The sequence below is a fragment of the Coccinella septempunctata genome, chromosome 3 (assembly GCF_907165205.1).
Source record: "Coccinella septempunctata chromosome 3, icCocSept1.1, whole genome shotgun sequence".
In the NCBI taxonomy this organism is placed as follows: domain Eukaryota; kingdom Metazoa; phylum Arthropoda; class Insecta; order Coleoptera; family Coccinellidae; genus Coccinella; species Coccinella septempunctata.
The window spans coordinates 13,629,242-13,653,044 of record NC_058191.1 but is presented as its reverse complement, the minus strand read 5'-3'; the positions used below and the strand labels follow the sequence as shown (position 1 = coordinate 13,653,044).

At 39.8% G+C, this 23,803-nt stretch overlaps 2 protein-coding genes across 2 annotated transcripts; one reads left to right on the top strand and one right to left on the bottom strand.

The window, feature by feature from the left end:
* The first annotated feature begins 2,179 nt into the window (after positions 1-2,179).
* LOC123309643 lies at positions 2,180-6,055 on the top strand. The gene has a single exon (XM_044892849.1). The coding sequence runs from the start codon at positions 2,180-2,182 to the stop codon at positions 6,053-6,055; it is 3,876 nt and encodes a 1,291-aa protein (XP_044748784.1).
* A 1,700-nt stretch (positions 6,056-7,755) lies between these two features.
* On the bottom strand, positions 7,756-22,793 carry LOC123309642. The gene is made up of 4 exons (XM_044892847.1): positions 22,691-22,793; positions 20,541-21,076; positions 10,250-10,416; positions 7,756-7,902 (listed from the first exon to the last, which is right to left on the bottom strand). Exons 1-4 carry the CDS (start codon positions 22,759-22,761, stop codon positions 7,756-7,758), a joined length of 921 nt encoding a protein of 306 aa, XP_044748782.1. The 5' UTR covers positions 22,762-22,793.
* Between the last annotated feature and the right edge of the window lie 1,010 nt (positions 22,794-23,803).

The window sequence follows — 23,803 nt, the reverse complement described above, 5'->3', positions numbered from 1 at the left end:
GATAATTGCCAGGATGTGAATACCAATAGAACTACTAATATCAAACTTTTGAAGAATAACGACTCCTCTTTATTTTTGTATCCGACAGATGAATATGAGATAAAGACGAGTATAAAAGAACTGAAAAATATAAAATCGAAAGGATATGATGAAGTACCAGTCTGTCTTCTTAAGAAGGTATCGCCTTTAATAGAGGGTCCCCTATGCCACATTATGAATAGGATAATGATCGAAGGAATATATCCTGAAAAGCTGAAAATGGCCCTGATTAAACCTGTGTTCAAAAAAGGTGATAAATCTGATATGAATAATTATAGACCTGTCAGTTTATTGTCGAATATTGGAAAGGTTTTTGAAAAGATTTTACTGAAACGAATGTTGGACTTTTTTGAGAAGAAAATGATTTTGACAGATTATCAGAGTGGTTTTAGAAAACAGCGAAGCACAACAAACGCTATATATCAACTCCTATGCAGAATTATGGATTCACTGAATAGTGGAAATAATACAGCAGCCTTATTCCTAGATTTGTCAAAGGCTTTCGATAGAGTGGATCATCAGACTTTATTGAGAAAATTGGAGAGATATGGAGTTCGAGGAGTAGCACTGGATTTGGTCAGGTCTTATTTGAAGAATCGAAAACAGTGTGTCATTGAAACAGATGAAAATGGCGAATTCCTGAAATCTGAAGAACGTCAAGTTAAGAGAGGGGTACCACAGGGATCTATCCTCGGGGCATTTTTGTTTATTGTGTACACCAATGAACTGCCTGATGTTATCAAAAATTTTCTAACTATGTATGCAGATGACACGTCTCTGGTGTTCTCAGAGAACGATTCAATAAAGTTGAAGGAAAATATAATACAAGCACTGCTAACACTGGACGAATGGTTCAAGGATAACAATTTATTACTGAATTTTGAAAAAACTCAAATGTTAAGATTTTCATTTAGAGATGAAGCACTAAATGAACCGGACAGAATTGCTTGTAACAATTTTTCATTACAGCCCAAACCTACAGTAAATCTGCTGGGAGTTGACATCGATGCACGTCTGGACTGGAGGTGCCATGTTGAGGGGGTGGCAAAATCACTGGCAAGATGTTGTTACTCTGTAAGAGTTCTAGCAGATTCAGTAAGTCAGCAGACAGCTTTAGAGATGTATTACGCACATGGATATTCGAGGATGAGGTATGGTGTAGTTTTTTGGGGGAACTCCACAGACGCTGCTCGAGTATTTGTTCTTCAGAAGAAATGCTTAAGGAATATTTTCTGCTTGGATAGGATGGAGTCATGTAGGCCTATTTTCGTGAAATATGGTATACTGACATTGCCGTCTATCTATATCTATGAGGCTGTACGAAACGTACAATAAATATCCAAAATTAGATATATCAAAAATTCATAAACTCAATTCAACCAAATATTTCCATTCGAAATTATTTAGATCATCCGCTCTTTCATAATTGTTATTTCCTGTGTAAGTAGGCCAGGTGAGACAAAGGATTGCAATAGTTTGTTTTAATATCTAACATTCCTTAATCCAACTGCAGCAATATCGCAAGTAAAGAAAAATGTACTGAATATGCAAAATGTAATTCGATTTCGATTATGTGGTCTTGACGTCATTGTACAATTTGACTATATATAGTTTGTTAGATTAGGAAATAAACGTTCATTATCAAGTGATCCGCATTATCAATCTCAATCCTCGAGTCCCTAAGTTTTCACCAACCCAGAACTCTTAGAACTTGAGGTATAATTGAGATACCACCCCAACATTGGTCCTTCGAGCCTACAATCAACCACCAGGGACTTTGGAATACATCCACTGAACCCATATCAAGAAGCAGTCAACAGACTCAACCACCAGGGAAATACATCAACTGGGCACACATCAAGAAGCAGTCATCGGACTCACAACCCCTTGACTCAACCACCAGGGAAATACATCCACTGGGCACACATCAAGAAGCAGTCATCGGACTTACAACCCTTTGACTCGACCACCAGGGAAATACATCCACTGGGCACACAACAAGAAGCAGTCAACGGACTCAACCACCAGGGACTTTGGAAAACACCCACTGTATCCACGATCCACAAGAAATTAACCACTCACATAATATCCAGCCACTGAATCCATCAGCCAGCAACACAAAGATCAAAAAAAAAAAAAAATGGAAAACCTCGTCGCCGAGCAGCTCAAAACGGCCGAAGCCATAAAAAGGGCTCATATCAATATGAAGAAAGATTCACCATCGAGAAAAACCAAAGAATACTGCGACAGGAAGATGGCACAATTAAATGAAGAATGGGACAACTTCAAAGAAACTCATCAGAAGCTACAAGAACTTCCGAAAACCCATGAATACCATACCAAGGACGTATATGGGCAAGCCGAAAAGATTTATCAACAAGCAATTGCCCATTTGGAAAAAATTGAGCAAAAACTTCAGGAAGATGGACTTACGACGGAAGGAAATGCCCACAAACCATTAATTACCGATTCCCAAATCATCAAAGAACAGATGTCGAGCATTCAATTATTCCTGAAAGATCTGAACAAAATCAACAACCTACTAGAAGATGAAAGTCATTACGAACTACTGAAGGTCAAACAACAAAATATGGAAAGAAGATGGTCAGAAATTGTCTCTCTGGAAATCAAAATAAACGCTCTGGGAACAGAAGATGCAGAGTTATATTCAAAAAATGGATACTTCGATGAGGCAAATGAAAAGTACGAAGAAACCCAAGCCAAATTAATAACCACAATCCGAAGAGAAAAATCAGCAGGATCCTCAAAAATTAATCTTCCAACTACAACTATTCCGACATTCACTGGACTGTATGACTCATGGCCCAACTTCGGAGATATATTCAAGCAACTAGTAGACAACAACAGTTCCTTCGGAGGTGTAGAAAAAATGCAACTGTTGAAAACAAATCTCATAGGAGAGCCCGCAAGAATTATCCAACATCTGGAAATATCATCTTCCAACTACCAAACAGCCTGGAAACTCATAGAGGAAAGATACAACAACCCAAGGATGCTGTTCAATAAACACATGGACAATCTTCTCAATTTCACCAATCTGAATTCTGAATCAGCAGGAGCCATGAAGAAATTACACGACACTATTAGGGAAAGCACAGAAGCCCTCAGAAACATGAATATAAACAAATGGGAAGACATAATTGCATATATCATGCTAAGAAAACTGGATTCAACTACAGCAAATCTCTACGAGCAAAGTGTAAACAAGCCACGAGATATTCAGCACCTGGATGACCTCATCAGCTTCCTAGCTCAACGTTTCCAAACACTTGAAGTCGTCAGAACGAATACAAAAAAACCAGAAAGAAAGTACGATGAACACCAGAAAATAAACAGTCACCTCCAGAGAACAACAAAATGCAGCATATGCAATAATCTCCACGAAATCTACAGATGTGAAAAATTCAAAAATCTTAGCTTAGCTGAAAGAGAAGCACACATCAACCAAAAACAACTATGCAGGAACTGCCTGAGTCACCACTTCAAACAAATCTGTCACTGTCGTTCCAGATGCCAAAAATGCAACGGTCGCCATCATACAATGCTCCATCGAGAAAAGCGAAATGATGATACAAAAAGGCCACATCCTTCCAACCCCACTCAAGAAAGGGTCAATTCACATCTGGGACACGCAAAGAACAACCTTCAAGAATCAAAGACCTCAGTGCTAGCAACCGCCCTCATCAGAGCTACCAACAAAAACGATGAAAAAATAACTCTAAGAGCCCTGATTGACCCAGGATCACAAGCCTCTTTCATCACAACGGCCGCAGCTCAAACATTGGGAAAACAAAAAATCAAACAAAACGCTGAAATAACCGGCCTAGGAAATACCGCTACGGAATCCAGGTGGAAAATAAATACGAACATTACACCCAACTTCGACAGTGAATTTGCGATGGACGCTGAGCTCAATGTAATAGGCAAAGTTACAAATAATATGCCATCCACTCACCTTTATACCAAAATCAACTGGGATAATATAAAACTCGCAGATCCATTATTCCATGTACCAGGTCCAATCGACGTTCTACTCGGAATTGACTACTTCCCCAAGTATATGAAGTCGGGATTCAAGGCAACAGAGGATGGACTAGTGGCACAAAACACTCATTTCGGATGGATTATTAGCGGAACCGCATCATCGAGTCCACAACTTCGTGTAGCAAGCTTGATCACGAATTTGAATGAAAATTCACAACTCACAAAATTCTGGAACATCGAAGAAGCAGAAAATTCCGAGGAAACAACAAACGACGATACTTTCGTCGAAGAATTTTACTCCAACACCTTTCGACGGGACGAGCACGGTTACACTGTGAAACTTCCATTCAAGAAAAGTACAACTCAGCTAGGAGAATCGAAGCAGAGGGCCCTGGCACGACTATTTCAATTGGAAAACAAGCTGGATAAAGACGAAAAGCTTAGAACTATGTATAAAGAATTCATGCAGGAATACATTGCGCTAGGTCATATGAAAATTGCTAGCTCAAATAATTCAGCGAAGAGGTATTATATTCCATATCAACCCGTATTGAAAGAAGAACGTGATACGACAAAGCTAAGAGTCGTATTCGATGCAAGCGCAAAGACAAGTACCGGACTCAGCCTAAACGACATTCTTCACACAGGACCTAAACTACAGCAGGATCTCATAGATATTCTGATAAGATGGCGAAAGCACAAAATAGCCATAACAGCTGACATCGAGAAAATGTATAGGCAGGTGAAATTGGACAGAGAAAACCAGCTATTACACTCTATACTCTGGAGAAACACCAAAGATGAGCCAATTCAAACCTACGAATTAACCACTGTAACCTACGGTACAGCACCAGCAGCTTACCTGGCCATAAGAACAATGAGACAACTAGCTATCGATGAAAAGAAAAACCACCCCCTTGCAGCTGAAATAGTGCTACGGGATTTCTACGTTGACGATCTTCTGAGTGGCGCTGACCCTATTGAAGAAGCACGACATATACAAAAGGAAGTAACTGACCTACTCAAAAAGGGAGGATTCAATATAAGAAAGTGGAAATATAACGTACTGGCCGAAAGCAAATCCACCGTCACGCTGGATGACAAAAATGGACCAAACAAGACGCTCGGTATAACATGGACCCCCAGAGAAGATAATATTCAGTATCTAATAAAACGAAACTCCGAACATCGGTTAACAAAAAGAAAAATCTTATCAGAAATCGCCACAATCTTCGATCCTCTTGGATTATTATCTCCAGTCATTATACAGGCGAAACTGTTAATGCAAGAAATATGGAAAACCAACACATCTTGGGATGAACCACCACCAGAGCACATCAGGAACACCTGGAAAAACTTCAGAAACGAGCTTCCAAAATCAAAAGAAATTCAAGTTCAACGCTGGATTCACCTACGGCGTGGTCAACCCTTGGAAATACATGGATTCTCAGATGCATCCCTGAAAGCATATGGCGCTGTAGTATACATAAAAACAACAGACATAAATGGGAACACCCACGTCGGACTCCTCACTCTCAAATCAAAAGAATCACCATTGAAAAATACCAAGACAATCCCGCAGTTAGAACTCTGCGCAGCCCTTCTTCTAGCCAAACTCATCAAACGCTGCGTTACGGCCCTGAATCACAACAATTCAAAAATATTCACCTGGTCCGAATCTCAAGTAGTAATATCATGGATAAACGCTGACGCTGGAAAGTGGAAAATGTTCGTCGCAAACAGAGTTCGAGAAATCCCTAACCTGCTAGGTCAAGGTCACTGGTACTACTACCGTTGGAAACAATATCACTTGCATTCAACGATAAACTCCAGCACGATCATCGTAATAATCATTGTCATTGTTTTACTTATTGTTTACTTTTTAAAACATAGGAAACAACAACAAGCACCGACTGATGCACACGCGAGCAATATACCAGCTCATCATGAAGAGATCGAGCTGCAGCCAATATACAATGATCCCAGACCAGGCAGCCATCTCCAGGGATGACAACCACCAACAGAGACATCAAGACCCCAACCACATCACCATGGCCGCCGGGAATATGTACGAAACGTACAATAAATATCCAAAATTAGATATATCAAAAATTCATAAACTCAATTCAACCAAATATTTCCATTCGAAATTATTTAGATCATCCGCTCTTTCATAATTGTTATTTCCTGTGTAAGTAGGCCAGGTGAGACAAAGGATTGCAATAGTTTGTTTTAATATCTAACATTCCTTAATCCAACTGCAGCAATATCGCAAGTAAAGAAAAATGTACTGAATATGCAAAATGTAATTCGATTTCGATTATGTGGTCTTGACGTCATTGTACAATTTGACTATATATAGTTTGTTAGATTAGGAAATAAACGTTCATTATCAAGTGATCCGCATTATCAATCTCAATCCTCGAGTCCCTAAGTTTTCACCAACCCAGAACTCTTAGAACTTGAGGTATAATTGAGATACAACCCCAACAGAGGCCGTTTCTTTCGTACTCAGTAACCAGAATTTATTTCGAGAACATATAAGGGACCATGAATACAAAACGAGGAAGAAAAATGATTTAAAGCCACCACGGTTAAAATTTTCTTACATCCAGAAAAATGCTGAATACCAGGTCATTTCAATATATAATAAGGTACCAGGAGAGACCAGACTACTTTATAATACCAAGCAGTTGAAAAGTAAATTAAAGACATTTCTGATAAATAAAGCTTACTATAGCGTATCTGAATATCTAACTGATAAAATTAAAATTGATGATTTCATTATGTAAGTTATTATAAGTTTTTTAATTTGACATGCTCGAATCCTATTATGTAGGAATAATGTATTATTTTTGGGCGAATAAATATTATCTATCTATCTATCTATCTAAAGAGACCGAAGTAACAGAGAATCAAAAGTCAAAAGTCGAAGTGACCGTCGCGGGGGAAAATCTGCTTTTATAGGCAAATCCCCCCACACGTTAAAAATCTGAAAATTCCAGAATGCGACAAGAATGAAAAACGTCGTCAGCTCCGGTTTATCGCATATCAACATCAGAAAAACGTCGAAATCATCAACGGCATGCGAGAAAAACAACGTAAAACACAGATAAACGGTTTTTTACATTTACTCTGCCTATCGGAATGAATGTACTGAATATTTGAGAATTAAATATTTGCAAAGGCGGAAATATGAAATGAAAGGAATGCACTGAAATAAACTCCAAGAAATGTAATGAATCCCAGAAAACTGGGATTCATTACACCCCTCGCAGCTCGGAAGAAATTAACTTACGACGAAATAGTGAGTTTAATTTCACGACTCTATCTACCCCAAGAAATAATGACCTTACTTTCGAGCGCGCCATCTATGTATGTGCATGTGACCGGACTTACAAGTGAAATAACCTTGTCAATGAAGTTCCTATTCCCCTCTATGGTTGGCAGTGGTAGTTCCAATGCGCACGCAGAAACGTCAGCGTTAGTCATTTCGGCGCAGGTTTCCGCCATTTTGTTCAGCGGTTCCTTGGATGTTCAAGGACGGTACGCCGGTATATGGTGTGGGTGTATTATAGTGGAAAATCTTCTTTCTCTATGTGGAAATCCATCTTCATCGCTGGTCGGAAACGTGCTGTGCTCCATCCTCCCGGTGAGTACCCAATTTAATTGTGTTTGGCGGATGTTGGAATTTCATCATGGTTTTGTAAGTTATCCAGGATTCTTGGGAGCTGCAACAGGTGGAGAGCCTCCGACAGCTCGACGTGGGGGCTCAATGGACTGGTTCACCCCTTCCGACCTGGTTGCACGGACGTTGGGACTCTCGAAGCCGGCATGTGACTTGCAGGTGGGTAATTTCTAACAATAACTTCTCCGATCTTCATCGTTCCGAGTTGTCCACTTTTCTTCTTGGAACGGTTTTTCTCTGTTTTCTGTTTTCAGGTAGACGGTGTTTTCTTCAGGTAGACAGTATTAAATTGACGGTATATTAGATCCATTTGATTAATAGACGGATGTACTGGATTGAAGGTGAAACAGTATCCTTTATTAGTATTCCTCTCATAAATAGCAGGTTTTTCAGACGGTTTTGATCGGTTTGATTTATATTCAATTGCATGCTGAACGAATGAAAATCTGTAGATACAATATGTCGGTCAACGGTGGTGCATGTACGGAATTTGAACGGAATTATGACGGTAGAGTCGGTTATAATTATGTTTAATAACGGGCTTCAGATTTACGAGATTTCCCCTTGCAGGTGGCCTCGGCATCTTGGACAGGCACGGAGGGCTAATTCCCTACTGGTTGGCATGCGGAACTTGTTCAACTTCTTTCGGGGTGCTTCTACCCGCTGATTCTTGAATACAGATTGTCTGGATGCACTGGGGATATCACACTGTACGGCAGCCTTTCTAAGATGGTGATGAGAATGACAAGGACAGTTTCTAGTTAGCGTACCTACTGAAACATTGTAAATAGACACCCTTCGTCTTACGGCAAACTGGTTCTGGTTGGCCGAGCAACTACAGTTATTCTGATCAACAGGTAAACGGAAAATGATAATATAATCGGTAATTGAAAAAAAAATATATAGTTGGCAACAGAAAGAAATAACGGATTTCCTCCTTTCAGAGGTTATTTCTATAGAACGGTTAACGGATCATGACAATAAACATATATTATGCATGAAATGGTTTCAAATCTTCAATGTGTAGGTTAGTGATTTTTCTACCTCCTGTATCTTTCAGGTCGTAGACGACAGGTGAAACAACTTTAACGTCGGTAAACGGTCCGGAAAACTTCGGAGCCAACTTGGCGGCGAAACTGTCAACGGCAGAGGATAAAGGACGGTCCCGAGTAGAACTAGATCTCCCACATGGTATCGGAGTTCTCTTCTTCGAAGATTGTAGTGGTGAGCCTGTTGTTGGAAGGCACGGTATAGTTGAGTACGGTAAGTCATGTCTCTGTTTTCTTCTTCAGTTGGATTCTCCGTTCATTTCATTATTGTGGGGGTTTGTCGAATAAATCGCTCTCGGGATTTCTAGTTCCCTTCCATAATTCAGAAATGCCGGTGTGAATCCAGTAAACTCCTGCTTAGCGGTGTTGATGGCAAACGTTAACTCTCCTATCTTTTCATCCCAGGTTCGTTGATCGGCTTCACAAAACTGTGCTATCATAGTCTTCAGGGTACGGTTAGCTCTTTCCACAGGGTTGCACTGAGGAGTATACGGTAGTGTGAAACGGTGAGCGATGTTCAGCTCTCGGAGACTGTTCTTGAATATTCTGCTGTCGAATTGTACCCCGATGTCGGATATTACTAGTTTTGGGCAACCGTATTTCAGGATGACTTGTTGGTAGAGGGCCGCATAAACAGTTTTGGCGGTGGCTTTCCACAACGGAAAAGTGGGTAGAGTGTCGTACCCACTTTGTGAACCGGTCTTGCATTACCACGATGTAGGAGTTTCCCTTTTTTGACCGTGGCAATGGTTCAACAATGTCTGTGGATACTTTTTTGAACTGCGCATCCGCCATTCCGTGTCGTTGCAACTTCCCAGGGGTTTTCTGTTGCGAAACTTTGTACTTTTGGCACGATGTGCAGTTTCTCACGTATTTCGCAATGTCTCTAAACATCCCTGGCCAGTAGTAGTTTCTGGCTATCCGTGCAATCATCTTGGCAATCCCCATGTAATCCGCTAGTTCTGAGTCGTGGTTTTCCTTCAGTATTTCGGTTCGCTGTTCGGTCGGTACACAGAGTTTCCAGGGTTGGCCGGTTCCATCTTCTGTGAAGTCAGATGAGTCCCAGAAATGTCGTAACAGTTTTCCATTTTCAACGGCGTAGTCAGAAAAATTTGCTGGGTCTTTTTCCACCTCCTGTAATTTCTTGTTGTAGGTACCATTTGCATTGGGTTGTTTCTATTTCGGACAAACATACGGAATCCAGGGACAGCGACGGGTTTCGGGACATTGATCATTTACGGTACTGGACTTCAAAGTGGAATTGCTGAAGGAACACGGCCCATCGAGCAATTCTTCTGGACGGTGACTTGATGGAGTTCAGCCATTTCAGACTCATGTGGTCGGAAATAACGGTGAAATGAAATCCTTCCAGGTATGGTCGCAGTTTCTCTATTGAAAATACTATGGCGAGACATTCCTTTTCTGAGAAGTAGTAATTTTTCTCTGCGGAGTTTAGCGTTCGGCTCACATAGGCGATTACTCCCTCCTCTCCATCGATCACTTGTGTTAGGGCACCTCCAAGGCCCATGTCACTGGCGTCGGTTTGCAGAATGAACGGTTGGGTGAAGTCTGGACAGGCCAGTATCGGAGATTCAGTGAGTTTTTGTATCAGCAGCTCGAAGGCTTTCTGCTGGTCTTCTCCTCATTTCCAACGATGAAACTACATCGGAGAAGTTCTCTATGAAACGAAGGTACCAGCTGGCAACTCCAAGAAATCAACGCAGTTCTCGGACGGTTTTCGGTGTTGGCAAAGCCACTATCGAAGAAACTTTGTCGGAATCGGTATAGATGCCATCGGAGGTGACGACATGTCCAAGGTATTTCAGTGATTTTCGCACAAAGTCACAATTATCGGTGTTGAGACGAAGATTGGCTTCTCTCAACCGCCGGAATACTTCTCTTAAGTTCTCCAGGTGCTCCTCGAAAATTTCCCCCAGGACAACTATATCGTCCAGGTAAGCGAACGCCTCCGGTTCCATTTCTGGGCCAATAACGGTGTCTAGGAATCTCTGGAAGGTGGGTGGGCTTGCACGCAAACCGAACGGCATCACGGTGAACTGGAACAGCCCTCTTCCGGGGGCGGTAAATGCGGTAATCGGACGACTCTCTTTGGCTAACGGTATCTGCCAGTATCCTTGTGTTAGGTCCGGTGTGGAGATGTACTTCGCTTTTCGGAGTTCATCCAGAATCCCAGAAATGTACGGCAACGGGTATGCATCTTTCACCGACACTTGGTTAACAGCACGGAAGTCGATGCAGAAACGGTATTTTCCATCTTTCTTCTTGACCAATACAACAGGTGAACTCCACGGTGACTTGGAGGGTTCAATCACTCCCTCAGCCAGCATACGGTCCACTTCCTGATTGAAGATCCCCTGCATTTTCGGGTTTAGGTGTCGGTGTCGTTGTTTGATCGGTTCGGTGCCCGGTTTCAGTTTGATCTTGTGTTCAATCAGGTCGGTTGTACCATGCTCTTCGAACTTCTTTAATTCCTCGGTCAGAAATGCCTCCAGTTCCTGTTTCTGAGACTCCGTCAGTTCCAACAGGTGTTCCTCGGCGGTGTGAACTTCTGCGGTGGCTTCGACGGGAGTCATCGGTTTCGAGAGCAGTCGGCCTTCCAGGAAGCACTCAGCGGTACTAAAATTCACGGAAAACTTGAATGTCGACAGAACATCCAGAATAATGTCAACCGTTAAGTTTGGTACCAGTAAGAATTTCAAATCAGGAAGTGTGTAATCAGAAATTTGCACGGTGGTGGTGTACAGTTTCGGTGTGACGGTGGTTTGTCCGTTTGCTATTACTGCGAAACTGTTGTGCATTGTTTGTCCTGTGATTCCTTCACTTTCACATTGGTGGGATACGGCTTGACTGCAGAAACTCCTGGTAGCTCCAGTATCTATCACTGCTCGGAAGTGTTTGCCGGCTATTCTGACCTCTACTAACGGACGATTGTCATTACAGGTTGTCGGTGCCAGTGGAGTCAAGATTCCGGGAGATGTGGTCGACTCCGCCTCCAATCTCCCCTTCAGTTTCCCGAACACGGACAGTCTCGTGAGAGAATATTCTCCCGCTGGCATCGAGAACCGAAGATTTTCGGTGGCCTGCGACATTCTCGACGCATGTGGCCATATCCACCACATCGGAAACACTGTGTCTGGAAGGACACTCTCCTCCTCGATGATGATTCGGTCCGGTCAGCGTGGCTATTTTCGGCTCGACGGCGGGGTGGCGGTGTTGACGGTCTGGATCGACCTTGGGACCTGTCTCCAGCAGTCGGACGGTGTGATTCCTGTTGCTGGACTATTGACTCCCTGGATCTGGGTGGCTTTGGACGGCTTTCCCCCGGCGGAGAAAGTCGTGTCTGCTTGGCTTGTGTCGGCCGGACTGATTCCCTGTGATTGATTGTTTGGTGAATCTGCTCTCCGGTCTTCATAGAAAAACTTGCTGTATATCGATTCAGTTGACGGGGAGTGTACGTCAGATGAGGTTCCTCCACGAAACCTGGTTTTGAGGGTGGCCAGGTGTACTGGCTCATCTGTCACTGGACCAGTTCAAAAACTTTTTCCTTACGGAGAAGTTCATCATATGTCTTGGTCTCCTGGAAGGCCAAGGCTTGCTGTAAGGGCGGGATCAACCTCTGTCGGATGAGTCGGATCTGCTCCACTTCGGATGGTTTGGTATAGGTGAGTGTTCACGCCAAGTGAACACGAGAGAAATCTAAATTAAATTTCTACAATTTTCAGTCAATTATTTTAAAATCTCAAATTTATTTCAGTTGAATAGCAACCGAATAAATATTGGTAACAGCTGTGATACTTGTTACCCCCCTTGCCTCTCCTGATGAAGATTAAAACCGCACGCATGTTTTAATTTCGATATAATTCCGTATGAATCTTTGCGTAAAGAACGAACGATATCTGTTTCCATTATCGATTACCTTTTACGAAATCGTCAATTCCTCGACTTCGAAAAATTTGTTTTTTGCTTCCATTCGTAATTCTATTTCAAAGTGAAATTGAATTAGTCAAAGAACATTATTTCAATTTGTTATTAAACATTGAACTTGAGTCAAACCATTGTGTGGAGTTTTTTTTCGCCTTCATCAGTGACGTGAAGGGTGAATACCACAAGGACAATTGAAGTTTCATTAACTAGTTGCAGCATCATTTGTTAAATGTGTTCAATAACTCAAATTTTAATTAATTATATGACTGGAGAGAAAATATGGACGCGGGCCACTCGTCCTACAAACAACGAGGAAATGTCAGCGACACCTTTCACAGAGTGAAAAATAAAGGGAAAAATGTGAATTAATAACCCGAATTTAAAGCAAGCCACCAACGCGTTGCACCTTACCTTATGGATTGAGATGATGGAGTCTGGAAGGGCCCTTCTTATCTGCATCCGCAGCTTACTCTTGAAGAACACACAAACCAAAGCCGCACAAACACCTTCTGCGCGTTTCAATCCATCAAAACTATAGTTATTTAGCGTTCACAGCGAAATATTTGTGATTTTATCACGTATTTTATCCACTTTCGGAAAATTGCGTATCATGCGAAACACAGCGATTAAAAATTATTAGTATAATACATCTGTTCGACCGTTCAATTTCGTCTTCAAAAAAAACGTCACAGGCGGGCACCGCGCATATACGTGCACGCTTCCCTCCGGCGCAAGACGTTGGCCAGCAGAAAAGTGAAAACAACAAAAAGGAAACTCGAAAAGAAACAAAACAACTGTGAAAGGTCTCTAAAGCCAAATTTTAAATTAAGAATTCCGTGGTTACGGAACATACTCCCCCCCCAAGGGGAATATAATGAACCTTAACCCCAAAAAAACAATATGAGTTGCTTTAATTTGAGAAATTATTTTACGAAAAAAAAAAAAAAATTGAAATCAAAGTATTGTTCAGCGGACATCATCAGCGGTAGAACATGTTTCCAGTGGTAAGGGACTCAATTTGTTCAAAGGTCGTTGTATTATACCGGATTTGGTTTTAACATCAGCCACACGGCAAACGCCATCTCGACCGGGAGTTAATTTTTCAATTCGTCCGAGGTCCCACTTCAAGGGAGGTAGAATGTCATCTTTGATAAGTACAAGCGAACCCTCTATGGGCATATTAGAAGATTTAAACCATTTATTTCTTTGCTGCAAAGTATTTAAATATTCATTCTTCCATCGACGCCAGAAATGTTGAATCATTTGCTGAATTAGATGCCATCTTTTCAAACGATTTATTTTGACATTCGCATAATCGTCATCGGGAACGGCACTCAAGGGTTCTAATGTTAAGAAGTGCCGGGGGGTTAGCACTGACAGATCATTAGGATCTGAACTGATTGGTGTGAGAGGTCGAGAATTGAGCACAGCTTCTATTTGAACAAGAAGGGTATAAAATTCTTCATAATTTAAAATCTGATCACCGATTACCCTTTTGAGGTGAGATTTTACGGACCGGACCCCAGCCTCCCATAAACCTCCCATGTGTGGGGCGTGACCGGGTAAACAGTGATGGGTAATTGCCTCATATTCAGCGCATTCAATTCTCTACTCGCACCGATAAAATTACTCCCTCGATCCGAATAAAGATGTGAGCATCTACCCCTCCGTGCTACAAACCTACGCAGCGCAGCAATAAAGGCATCCTTGCTTAAGTCCGAGACCAATTCCACGTGAATGGCCTTAGTCGACATACATACAAAAAGGCATACATAAGCTTTGGAAGTTTTAACACCCCGGTGTCTACTCATGGTAAGAAAGAAAGGACCGCAAAAATCTACACCCGCATGCGAAAATATTTTGGACGGAGAAACTCGAAAATTGGGCAGATCTCCCATAGCAGGCTGGGATAAAGCAGGATTAGTTTTCCAACACTTGATGCACTTTGAAATCTTGGAACGAATAACTTTCCGCGCAGAGAGAATCCAAAACTGCTGCGATAACAGGTAATGCATAGTAGTGATACCTGCATGTAAATATTTCTTATGGAAAAAATCAATAAGCAGTTCAACAAGTCTAGATCGTGGGGGAAGCAAAAGGGGGTGTTTTTTATCGTATGATAAATGTGCATTGGAAAGTCTGCCACCTACCCTTATAAAGCCTTCAGAATCGATGAAGGCATTTAATTTCTTGAAATATTTTGGAAATCTTTTTGTTTCAAATATGTCTTGAAAATGTAATGTTTGTGTTCGCTTAACCAAAATCAATGTAGCGTTTTGGATGTCAGAATAAGTAAATGAATTGCCAACCTTAAATTTTCCTTTGACGTGATTAACGAATCTCATCATGTAACACAAGACTCTTCGAATAAATTCAAGACTTGAATGATTCAAAAGCAAGGAATCGATGAAATTCTCATCATTCACTGTAAAAAGAACAGACCTACGTATCTCTTCTTGTGTTTCGAAATTATATTTGTATGCCCGGTTTTCACCCAATTGTAGAAATTCAGGTCCTCGAAACCAGAGTTAATTTTTATAAAGTTCAGATGGAAATAATCCGCGAGAGGCTAAGTCCGCAGGATTTTCACTCGATTTTACATGTGACCAAGAAGATACATCTATTCTTTCTTGAATAAAAGAAACACGGTTGCCAACGAAAGTCTGCCATCTATGTGGAGACGAATTTAACCAAGCGAGTACAATCTCAGAGTCGGTGTAAGCTTGGATTAGTCTGAATTGCAGTTTATGGTCAAAAATTTTCTTAATCCATATCAAAAGCTTGGTAAGAAGTACAGAGCCGCACAATTCCAACCGAGGAATGCTAAGCCTTTTTGAACAAGGCGCTACCTTAGATTTACCGCACAAGAAAAATGTTCCAAGGTTTTTTTTCATTATTAACGACCCTGCAATACACTACAGCGCCATAACCACGTTCATTGGCGTCACAGAAACCATGCAATTCTGCCATCCCATTATGAGGAATACTTATAAGACGATCAATGCGCACACGCGATAAGACAGACAGTTCGTTTCTATATTTGGTCCAAACTCGTATGACTTCATTTGGTGGCTTGGCATCCCAATCTAACCCTGCCAACCATATTTTTTGTATCAGATATTTACACATGAATGTTATAGGTGTCAGAAATCCCAAAGGGTCAAAGATTCTAGCTAATTCGGACAATAATGTACTTCGATCGAGAGGTTTAACGTCAAACTGAAAAGTATCAGTCTTTGGCTCCCAAATAAGTCCCAATATCTTAATTGACACGTTATCCTTCTGATCAAGAGAATGGGTATCCGATGAAGTGTGTTCCTCAGGAATGCAATTCAAAAATTCAGCGCTATTACTAGACCACTTCCGCAATTGAAAACCCCCCTTGGCTAACAGACTATTCAATTCGTCCTTTAACTCGAGCGCATTTTCCAGGGAATCACTGCCTGTACAAATATCGTCAATATAGGTCTCGTCTAATAAAGCCGTGGAAGCATACATCTTCCCTTCATCTTCTACTAATTGGCGAACAGTTCGTAGGGCCAGATAAGGCGCGCAGTTCAACCCAAAACATAAGACCCTAACGCGCAAATCCAATATCTCATCCTTAGTAGAAAAGCGAAATACTATGCGTTGATAATCTCTGTGGTTAGGATCTACCAAAATCTGGCGATACATCTGTCTTATATCTGCAGTAAAACAAATTATGTGCAAACGAAATTTTAACAAGGAGCGCCAATGTCGTTTTGTAATTTATTACCGACGTACAAACAGGTCTATCAAGTTAGCCCGGAAGTTCTGGCATTTCGAAGAGAAAATTTTTTCAGTGAAAATGCTAGCGAAGTGCTGGCGAATGCTGAAGAAAAAACTGAAAAATCTCATATAGATTTGGAAAAATTGGAAATTGAATTTTCCGGGCCAACTTATGTGCAGCCCGGAAAACCCAGCATTTTTCATCGATATTTTGAAAATAGTAAATGCTAGCGAAATGCTGGCGAATGCTGAAGAAAAAACTGAAAAATCTTATATAGATTTGGAAAAATTAAAGTTTAAATTTTCCGAGCAACTTATGTACAGCCCGGAAAACTCAGCATTTTTCATCGATATTTCGAAAATAGTAAATGCTAGCGAGATGCTGGCGAATGCTGAAGAAAAAACTGAAAAATCTCATATAGATTGTAAAAATTGGAAATTGAATTTTCCGGTCCAACTTATGTGTAGCCCAGGAAAGCCAGCATTTTTCATCGATATTTTGAAAAAATGCAATGCTACAAAGTTCTGTCAAGTGCTGGGCAGAAAATTGAAAAAAATCATATGGGTTAGGAAAAATTGAAAATTGAATTTTCTTGGCCCCTTATGTCAAACATGTAAAAGTCAGCAATTTTCATTGATTTATAGCTATGTGCGGGCGAATGACCAGTACCAGTAGAAAAATGGGTGATTTAATTTGCCAGGGCACTTCGTTCAAAAAAAAACCATTTTGATGAACAGCTTTATTGTTCCAACGCAGTAAGACAATCCGTCCTTTACTTATTAGTTGGCCGTGACTAAACAAAACTATACATTTTTCCGCTATTGATGTTGTTTCTGTTGACTCCAAAATAAGACATTTTAAGTCATCATATAGCATATGCATGAGTTCTAACAGAGGTTAGTGTAACGGGGTACCATAACATTGGGCGTATGATACAGGAGCTTAGGGAACAACCACCGTAAAAAATCCTGTCTCCACATGAATAGTGTAGTGATGACAGATTTGTTCACAGAATAAGCTTTCAATACTGAAGGGTTTCCTATCCATTGACATAATAATTTCTTTTTTCTTCGACTGTCGCAAAATACCTTCATTGTATATTCAATGATGATTTCTAAATATAGTATACTCCATTCACATTTATTTTAGCACTTGGTTGGCCATGAAATAATTTTCTCAAGTTTTTGTAACTAGATCGGAGTAAGGTTGGCACTCATGAAATGTGGTTAATGTCATAACGCCGTTGCCACAACTAAAATCAATTTTTATTACGAAAATGCCGAAAGTGATTTAAAAAAGAGAGAAGACAGGGTTTCAGGAAGTGCTATATAGAATTCAGGTCCGCTCATTCAAATAGTTATCCCTGCGATATTCTAAAATCCGCAATACGTCAGACGGAAGCGAACATATTCAATGTAAGAAAATTTATATGATTATTCATCTGAATCTAAACGACTTATATTTCAGCTGAATATTTCCACAATCAGAAAGATTGTAAATGAAGAGGATGACAAAGAATTTCCTTCTATTGGGAGACCCAATTGAGCATTTGGGAATTTTATATTTGAGTGAATTAAGGGGTTACATGGGTTTCGTGGGTTCAAAAAATCAATTTTTTTTTTTTGGCTCATTACTTTGTACAACATCTCAAGAATATTGTCACTCAACTGCTTACCCGAACTCTGCTTCGCATCGTTCGGGCAACGGCAGTTTCGTGCTGGCAAGTATCACTTTCCGCACTTGATAGGAAAATAACTATTTTTTATTTAGGACAATATTCTTGAGATGTTGTACAAAGTAATAATGAGCCAAAAAAAAAAATTATTTTTTGAACCCACGAAACACATGTAACCCCTTAACTCACTCAAACATAAAATTCTCAAATGCTCAATTGGGTCTCCCAATAGAAGGAAATTCTTTGTCATCGTCTTCATTCACAATCTTTCTGATGGTGGAAATATTCAGCTGAAATATAAGTCGTTTAGATTCAGATGAAACATCATATAAATTTTCTTACATTGAATATGTTCGCTACCGTCTGACGTATTGTGGATTTTAGAATAACAAGTCTGTTCGCACCTTTTTTTTTCCTTTCTTTTTCTTTTCTTTTTGTTTTCTTTTCCCTTTTTTCGTCTTTTTGTAGATTCATTCCGGGCAACGGGATACAGCAATGAATGAATGAATGAATGAATTTAGAATATCGCAGGGATAACTATTTGAATGAGCGGACCTGAATTCTATATAGCACTTCCTGAAACCCTGTCTTCTCTCTTTTTTAAATCACTTTCGGCATTTTCGTAATGAAAATTGATTTTAGTTGTGGCAACGGCGTTATGACATTAACCACATTTCATGAGTGCCAACCTTACTCCGATGTAGTTACAAAAACTTGAGAAAATTATTTCATGGCCAACCAAGTGCTAAAATAAATGTGAATGGAGTATACTATATTTAGAAATCATCATTGAATATACAATGAAGGTATTTTGCGACAGTCGAAGAAAAAAGAAATTATTATGTCAATGGATAAGAAACCCTTCAGTATTGAAAGCTTATTCTGTGAACAAATCTGTCATCACTACACTATTCATGTGGAGACAGGATTTTTTACGGTGGTTGTTCCCTAAGCTCCTGTATCATACGCCCAATGTTATGGTACCCCGTTACACTAACCTCTGTTAGAACTCATGCATATGCTATATGATGACTTAAAATGTCTTATTTTGGAGTCAACAGAAACAACATCAATAGCGGAAAAATGTATCATTTTGTTTAGTCACGGCCAACTAATAAGTAAAGGACGGATTGTCTTACTGCGTAGGAACAATAAAGCTGTTCATCAAAATGGTTTTTTTTTGAACGAAGTGCCCTGGCAAATTAAATCACCCATTTTTCTAGTGGTACTGGTCATTCGCCCGGACATAGCTAGAAATCAATGAAAATTGCTGACTTTTACATGTTTGACATAAGGGGCCAAGAAAATTCAATTTTCAATTTATCCAAACCTATATGAGATTTTTGAGTTTTCTCTCCAGCACTTGACAGAACTTTGTAGCATTGCATTTTTTCAAAATATCGATGAAAAATGATGGCTTTTCTGTGCTACACATAAGTTGGACCGGAAAATTCAATTTCCAATTTTTACAAATCTATATGAGATTTTTCAGTTTTTTTTTCAGCATTCGCCAGCATTTCGCTAGCATTTACTATTTCCGAAATATCGATGAAAAATGCTGAGTTTTCTGGGCTGTACATAAGTTGCCCGGAAAATTTAAACTTCAATTTTTCCAAATCTATAAAAGATTTTTCAGTATTTTTTTCAGCATTCGCCAGCATCTCGCTAGCATTTACTATTTTCAAAATATCGATGAAAAATGCTGGGTTTTCCGGGCTGCACATAAGTTGGCCCGGAAAATTTAAACTTCAATTTTTCCAAATCTATATGAGATTTTTCAGTTTTTTCTTCAGCATTCGCCAGCATTTCGCTAGCATTTACTATTTTCGAAATATCGATTAAAAATGCTGGGTTTTCCGGGCTGCACATAAGTTGGTCCGGAAAATTCAATTTCCAATTTTTCCAAATCTATATGAGATTTTTCAGTTTTTTCTTCAGCATTCGCCAGCACTTTGCTAGCATTTTCATTGAAAAAATTTTCTCTTCGAAATGCCAGAACTTCCGGGCTAACTTGATAGTCCTCGTACAAACAATCGTTAAGCGATTCACTAGTTTTTGTTTTCGCGGAAGCGTTAAACACAACCCGTAATTTTGTTGTTTGATGATCGGGTTTAACAACCGCATGATGAGGTAAATAGAAAAATTTTAACCCGTCTCTCGGAGGGTCCACAATCTCCATTTGAGACAATTCGAGATATTCTCTGATAACAGCACAATACTGTTCATGAAATGCGGGATGACGCAAAAGACGTCGTTCTAAAGCGTAAAATCGTTGAAGTGCCAGTTCACGACATTGAGGAAAAATCGGATCTGTAACCTTAAACGGAAGAGGTACCACGTATCTGCCTGAGGTGGTTCGACAAACATTATTCTTAAAAATATCCTCACATTCACCTTCTGGAGGAGAGGTGACCCTGTCCGGTACTGTTTCTATTTCAAAAAACTGTTTCATTAAATTATCTAAAAAATCTTCAGAGATTGTGTTAAGGAAGGAGTTGACCTGCAAGGCGATCGGTTCGTGTTCGATCCTTCCCAACAAGACGTAACCGAAAATAGTACGAAGAGCGTTAGGACCCCCATTGATTCCAGAAATTGTCTCATTCAACAAAAGATTGGCGAACACATCGCAGCCCAACAATATATCAACTTCACCCGGTACGTAATACTGCGGATCTGCCAGAGGCAGATCTTTTAAATACCCCCACGAAGTATTATCTAATCGATAAGTCGGCATTTTATCACATATTTCGGGCAAAATTACCGCGTCGATCGCCAAAACTAAATCTGAGTTACCAATAGGTCTAAGTTTAATTTGCGCTATTCCTTTGTTTACGACTCGCGTATTACCTACGCCATTTATAACCACAGAGGAAACCAATCGAGGAATATTTAGAGCGTTATAACATCCTCTCGATATTATAGAAATTTCCACAGATTACAGAGTAGAATAGATCTGACACTCACGTTCTACGATGAAAAATACAGTTTATCCCGCCCTCAGCGCCCCCATGCGGTTGCCACCCAACTAACCGGGAGAAATGTCGGTATAACAGGAAACTGCAATCGCATGGCGCGAAATTTAAATTTGCCCATTCCCTGGTATTTTAGACGTCGATAGAATAATATGGATTATTAGGGCGAATTTTGAGGAGAAATAAAACTTGTCATGAAAAATATACATATATTGATATACCCAGCACAGGACAAAAAAAAATGGAAATACATAAGCTATAATTATGGCAATGAATATATGAGCAGAGGGAAAATGTCAATGGGTCACATATCTTCGTAAGACAATAATTATAATAAACAGTAATAATATTGTTCATAGGAAATGAGGTTGAAATTATTGTATCTTCAGAAATCTTCAACATTATCCGAAAAGGACACACTGTTTGTTGGGAGTCGGCAATAGAAATCAAAAACAGCATGCCAAAGCTTAGAATGCATTAATAATTTGGAAAAGAAAAAATTAGTTTCCCAAAGACCTATGTGGATTTTAAATTTTCCTGCAGGAAAGATTTCAAAGTCTCTAAACAACGACTCCCTGTTTTATCTTCCTCACAGTTAGATCCCCAGGAATGCACTGACATGAAATTTAATAACTATAGTTTTGAATGATGAAATAAAGTGTTCAACATTTGGATCAGTATTCCTTACTCCATGTGCTCTAATGTACACAAAAAGGTTTTCTAAACAATCTTGATTGAAAGCCCCAGTGAGAATATATTTAAAGTGATAATCATTGAACAGTTTTTGCCTAAGGTAAAGGAATGCTTTCAATGTTGGCACTATATTCTTCAAAGTGGGCACCACAATGGATCTTTTCTTTCGAGGGCAATAAAATGAAATACTGTTGAAAATTTGTATCGCCTGCTCCCAACAAACATTGTGTTCTGTTTGAATACTAACCGTCTTCTTTAAGAGTTTCGCAGTGGATGTCCAAGCTCTGGATACATTCAACGAATCAAATAACTCTTCCAAGAATAGTATAAAGTCAGCAGTGTCGATAGCCTCTCTGGGAAGCTGAAGCGGATACTTGATTTCTAAAAAGGAAAATAGTAAATTTTTGTATTATTATGTTTGAAAAAAAAACTTACCCCATTGAGAAATGAGCTTCATCATTGACCCCACGGAGTGGCTTAATACCTGACTACACAGTTTGACTTTCATTTCCATTAACACAATTTTTAAAGGGTTTGGTTGGATTGGTTTAAGTATAAACGATTAATGTTATAATTACGTGGTTCTTTGAATCAAACATTTCTTACAAGAAAATCGATTTCCTGATAAGACTGTCGAGTTCAATAAATGGGTATTTTTAATTTACTCTCGTATAATATCTCGTTTGTAAACAAGAATTTGCATTAAAACATATTGACATTGACACTGTTGGCGTTCACAAATCCAATATGTCAGAATACAGTAATCTGTGGAGAATATGATATATATTTTCGTATGCAGTGCCACATAGCGTTTGATTGCAGAACTAAAAACCGTATTTGGGGTGGGGGTAAGGAAGTGTCAAGCCCCTGGAAATTTCTGAACCGGAATCTAGCAGTGCGCGAAATTTCTTTTGCGTTCCATCATATGTTTGCACCCCGACCATCGCCGTACCCAATATGACGCAGCGTGAGCGAGAACGTGGTGGGGTACGAGCGGTAAAAGAATGTTCTACGGACGTGGAGGGGCTAGGCGCAGACGGACCTTCCCGGTTTTGATCCGAATTAACCCCACTCGAATCTGTGACATGATTTCCAAATTTTTCAGTTTCCCAATGAAGCGTCGTGTGATGTTTTTTACTACCGCATTTTCGACACGCTGACTTGGATTTACATCTATTCAATGTATGAAGACAACTTAAGCAAGAAAAACAAAACGTTCGGCTTTTACAAAAGGCATATCTCTCCTTTTGTGTTTTATTCAAATATTCGCTACCTCCTGAGCACAATACACATTGGGGTGTTTTAACCTCTTTTCGCGTCAGAAAATTATGAGTTGGTTTCGAAGGGAATGATTTAGAAGCCTTCGAAATTGATTTTGGCATTGGGTTACTTCCAGATATATTCAACAGTCCATTACAATGTTTTTCTAAAAATGTAAATAGCGTTTAATATTCAGGAATAGATGTAGAACCATATTCCCTTTCGAATGCCCTAGCTGTTTCCGTATCTAAGCGTGATAACAACATATGAGTTAGAACGAAATCGCACTCTATGTCAACATTCATATTTTTCAGACTTTGTAAATTTATGGAAAATGTATCCAATAACTTCCGCAGTGAATGAGGATCTTCTGACTTTAAAGGAGCGAAATTTTCTATTGGCAGCCAATAAGCACGAGCTTGAGCTCGAGGATTGGTATAACGAGTAACCAAAGTTTCATAAGCTGTTTTATAATTCTCGGTTGTGGCTTTCAGATGTTTTATTAATTCTAAAGGAGTATCGGTCAGCGAAGAAATCAAATAATTGAATTTTTCCACGGGCTTGAGCGCTGAATTAGTATGAACTAAAGCATCGAACATATCCTTGAATCCAGGAAAATCTCTAATATCTCCGGAAAATCGTTGCAAATCGATCTGCGGTAGTTTTACATGCGGAATATCAGCATTAGTTTGATCACCTGAAGAACCTGCATAGCTCAAATGAGAC

What these genes read in the sequence shown, in the direction of transcription:
- LOC123309642 (XM_044892847.1), bottom strand. Translation starts at nt 22,761, where the DNA reads ATGGTCGGGGTGCAAACATATGATGGAACGCAAAAGAAATTTCGCGCA. An exon ending in CTAGATTCCGGTTCAGAAAT is followed by an intron (nt 21,077 to 22,690) that starts TTCCAGGGGCTT and finishes ATCTGTGGAAAT; the next exon opens with TTCTATAATATCGAGAGGAT. An exon ending in CTCTCCTCCAGAAGGTGAAT is followed by an intron (nt 10,417 to 20,540) that starts GTGAGGATATTT and finishes AATGAGGAGAAG; the next exon opens with ACCAGCAGAAAGCCTTCGAG.
- LOC123309643 (XM_044892849.1), top strand. Translation starts at nt 2,180, where the DNA reads ATGGAAAACCTCGTCGCCGAGCAGCTCAAAACGGCCGAAGCCATAAAA.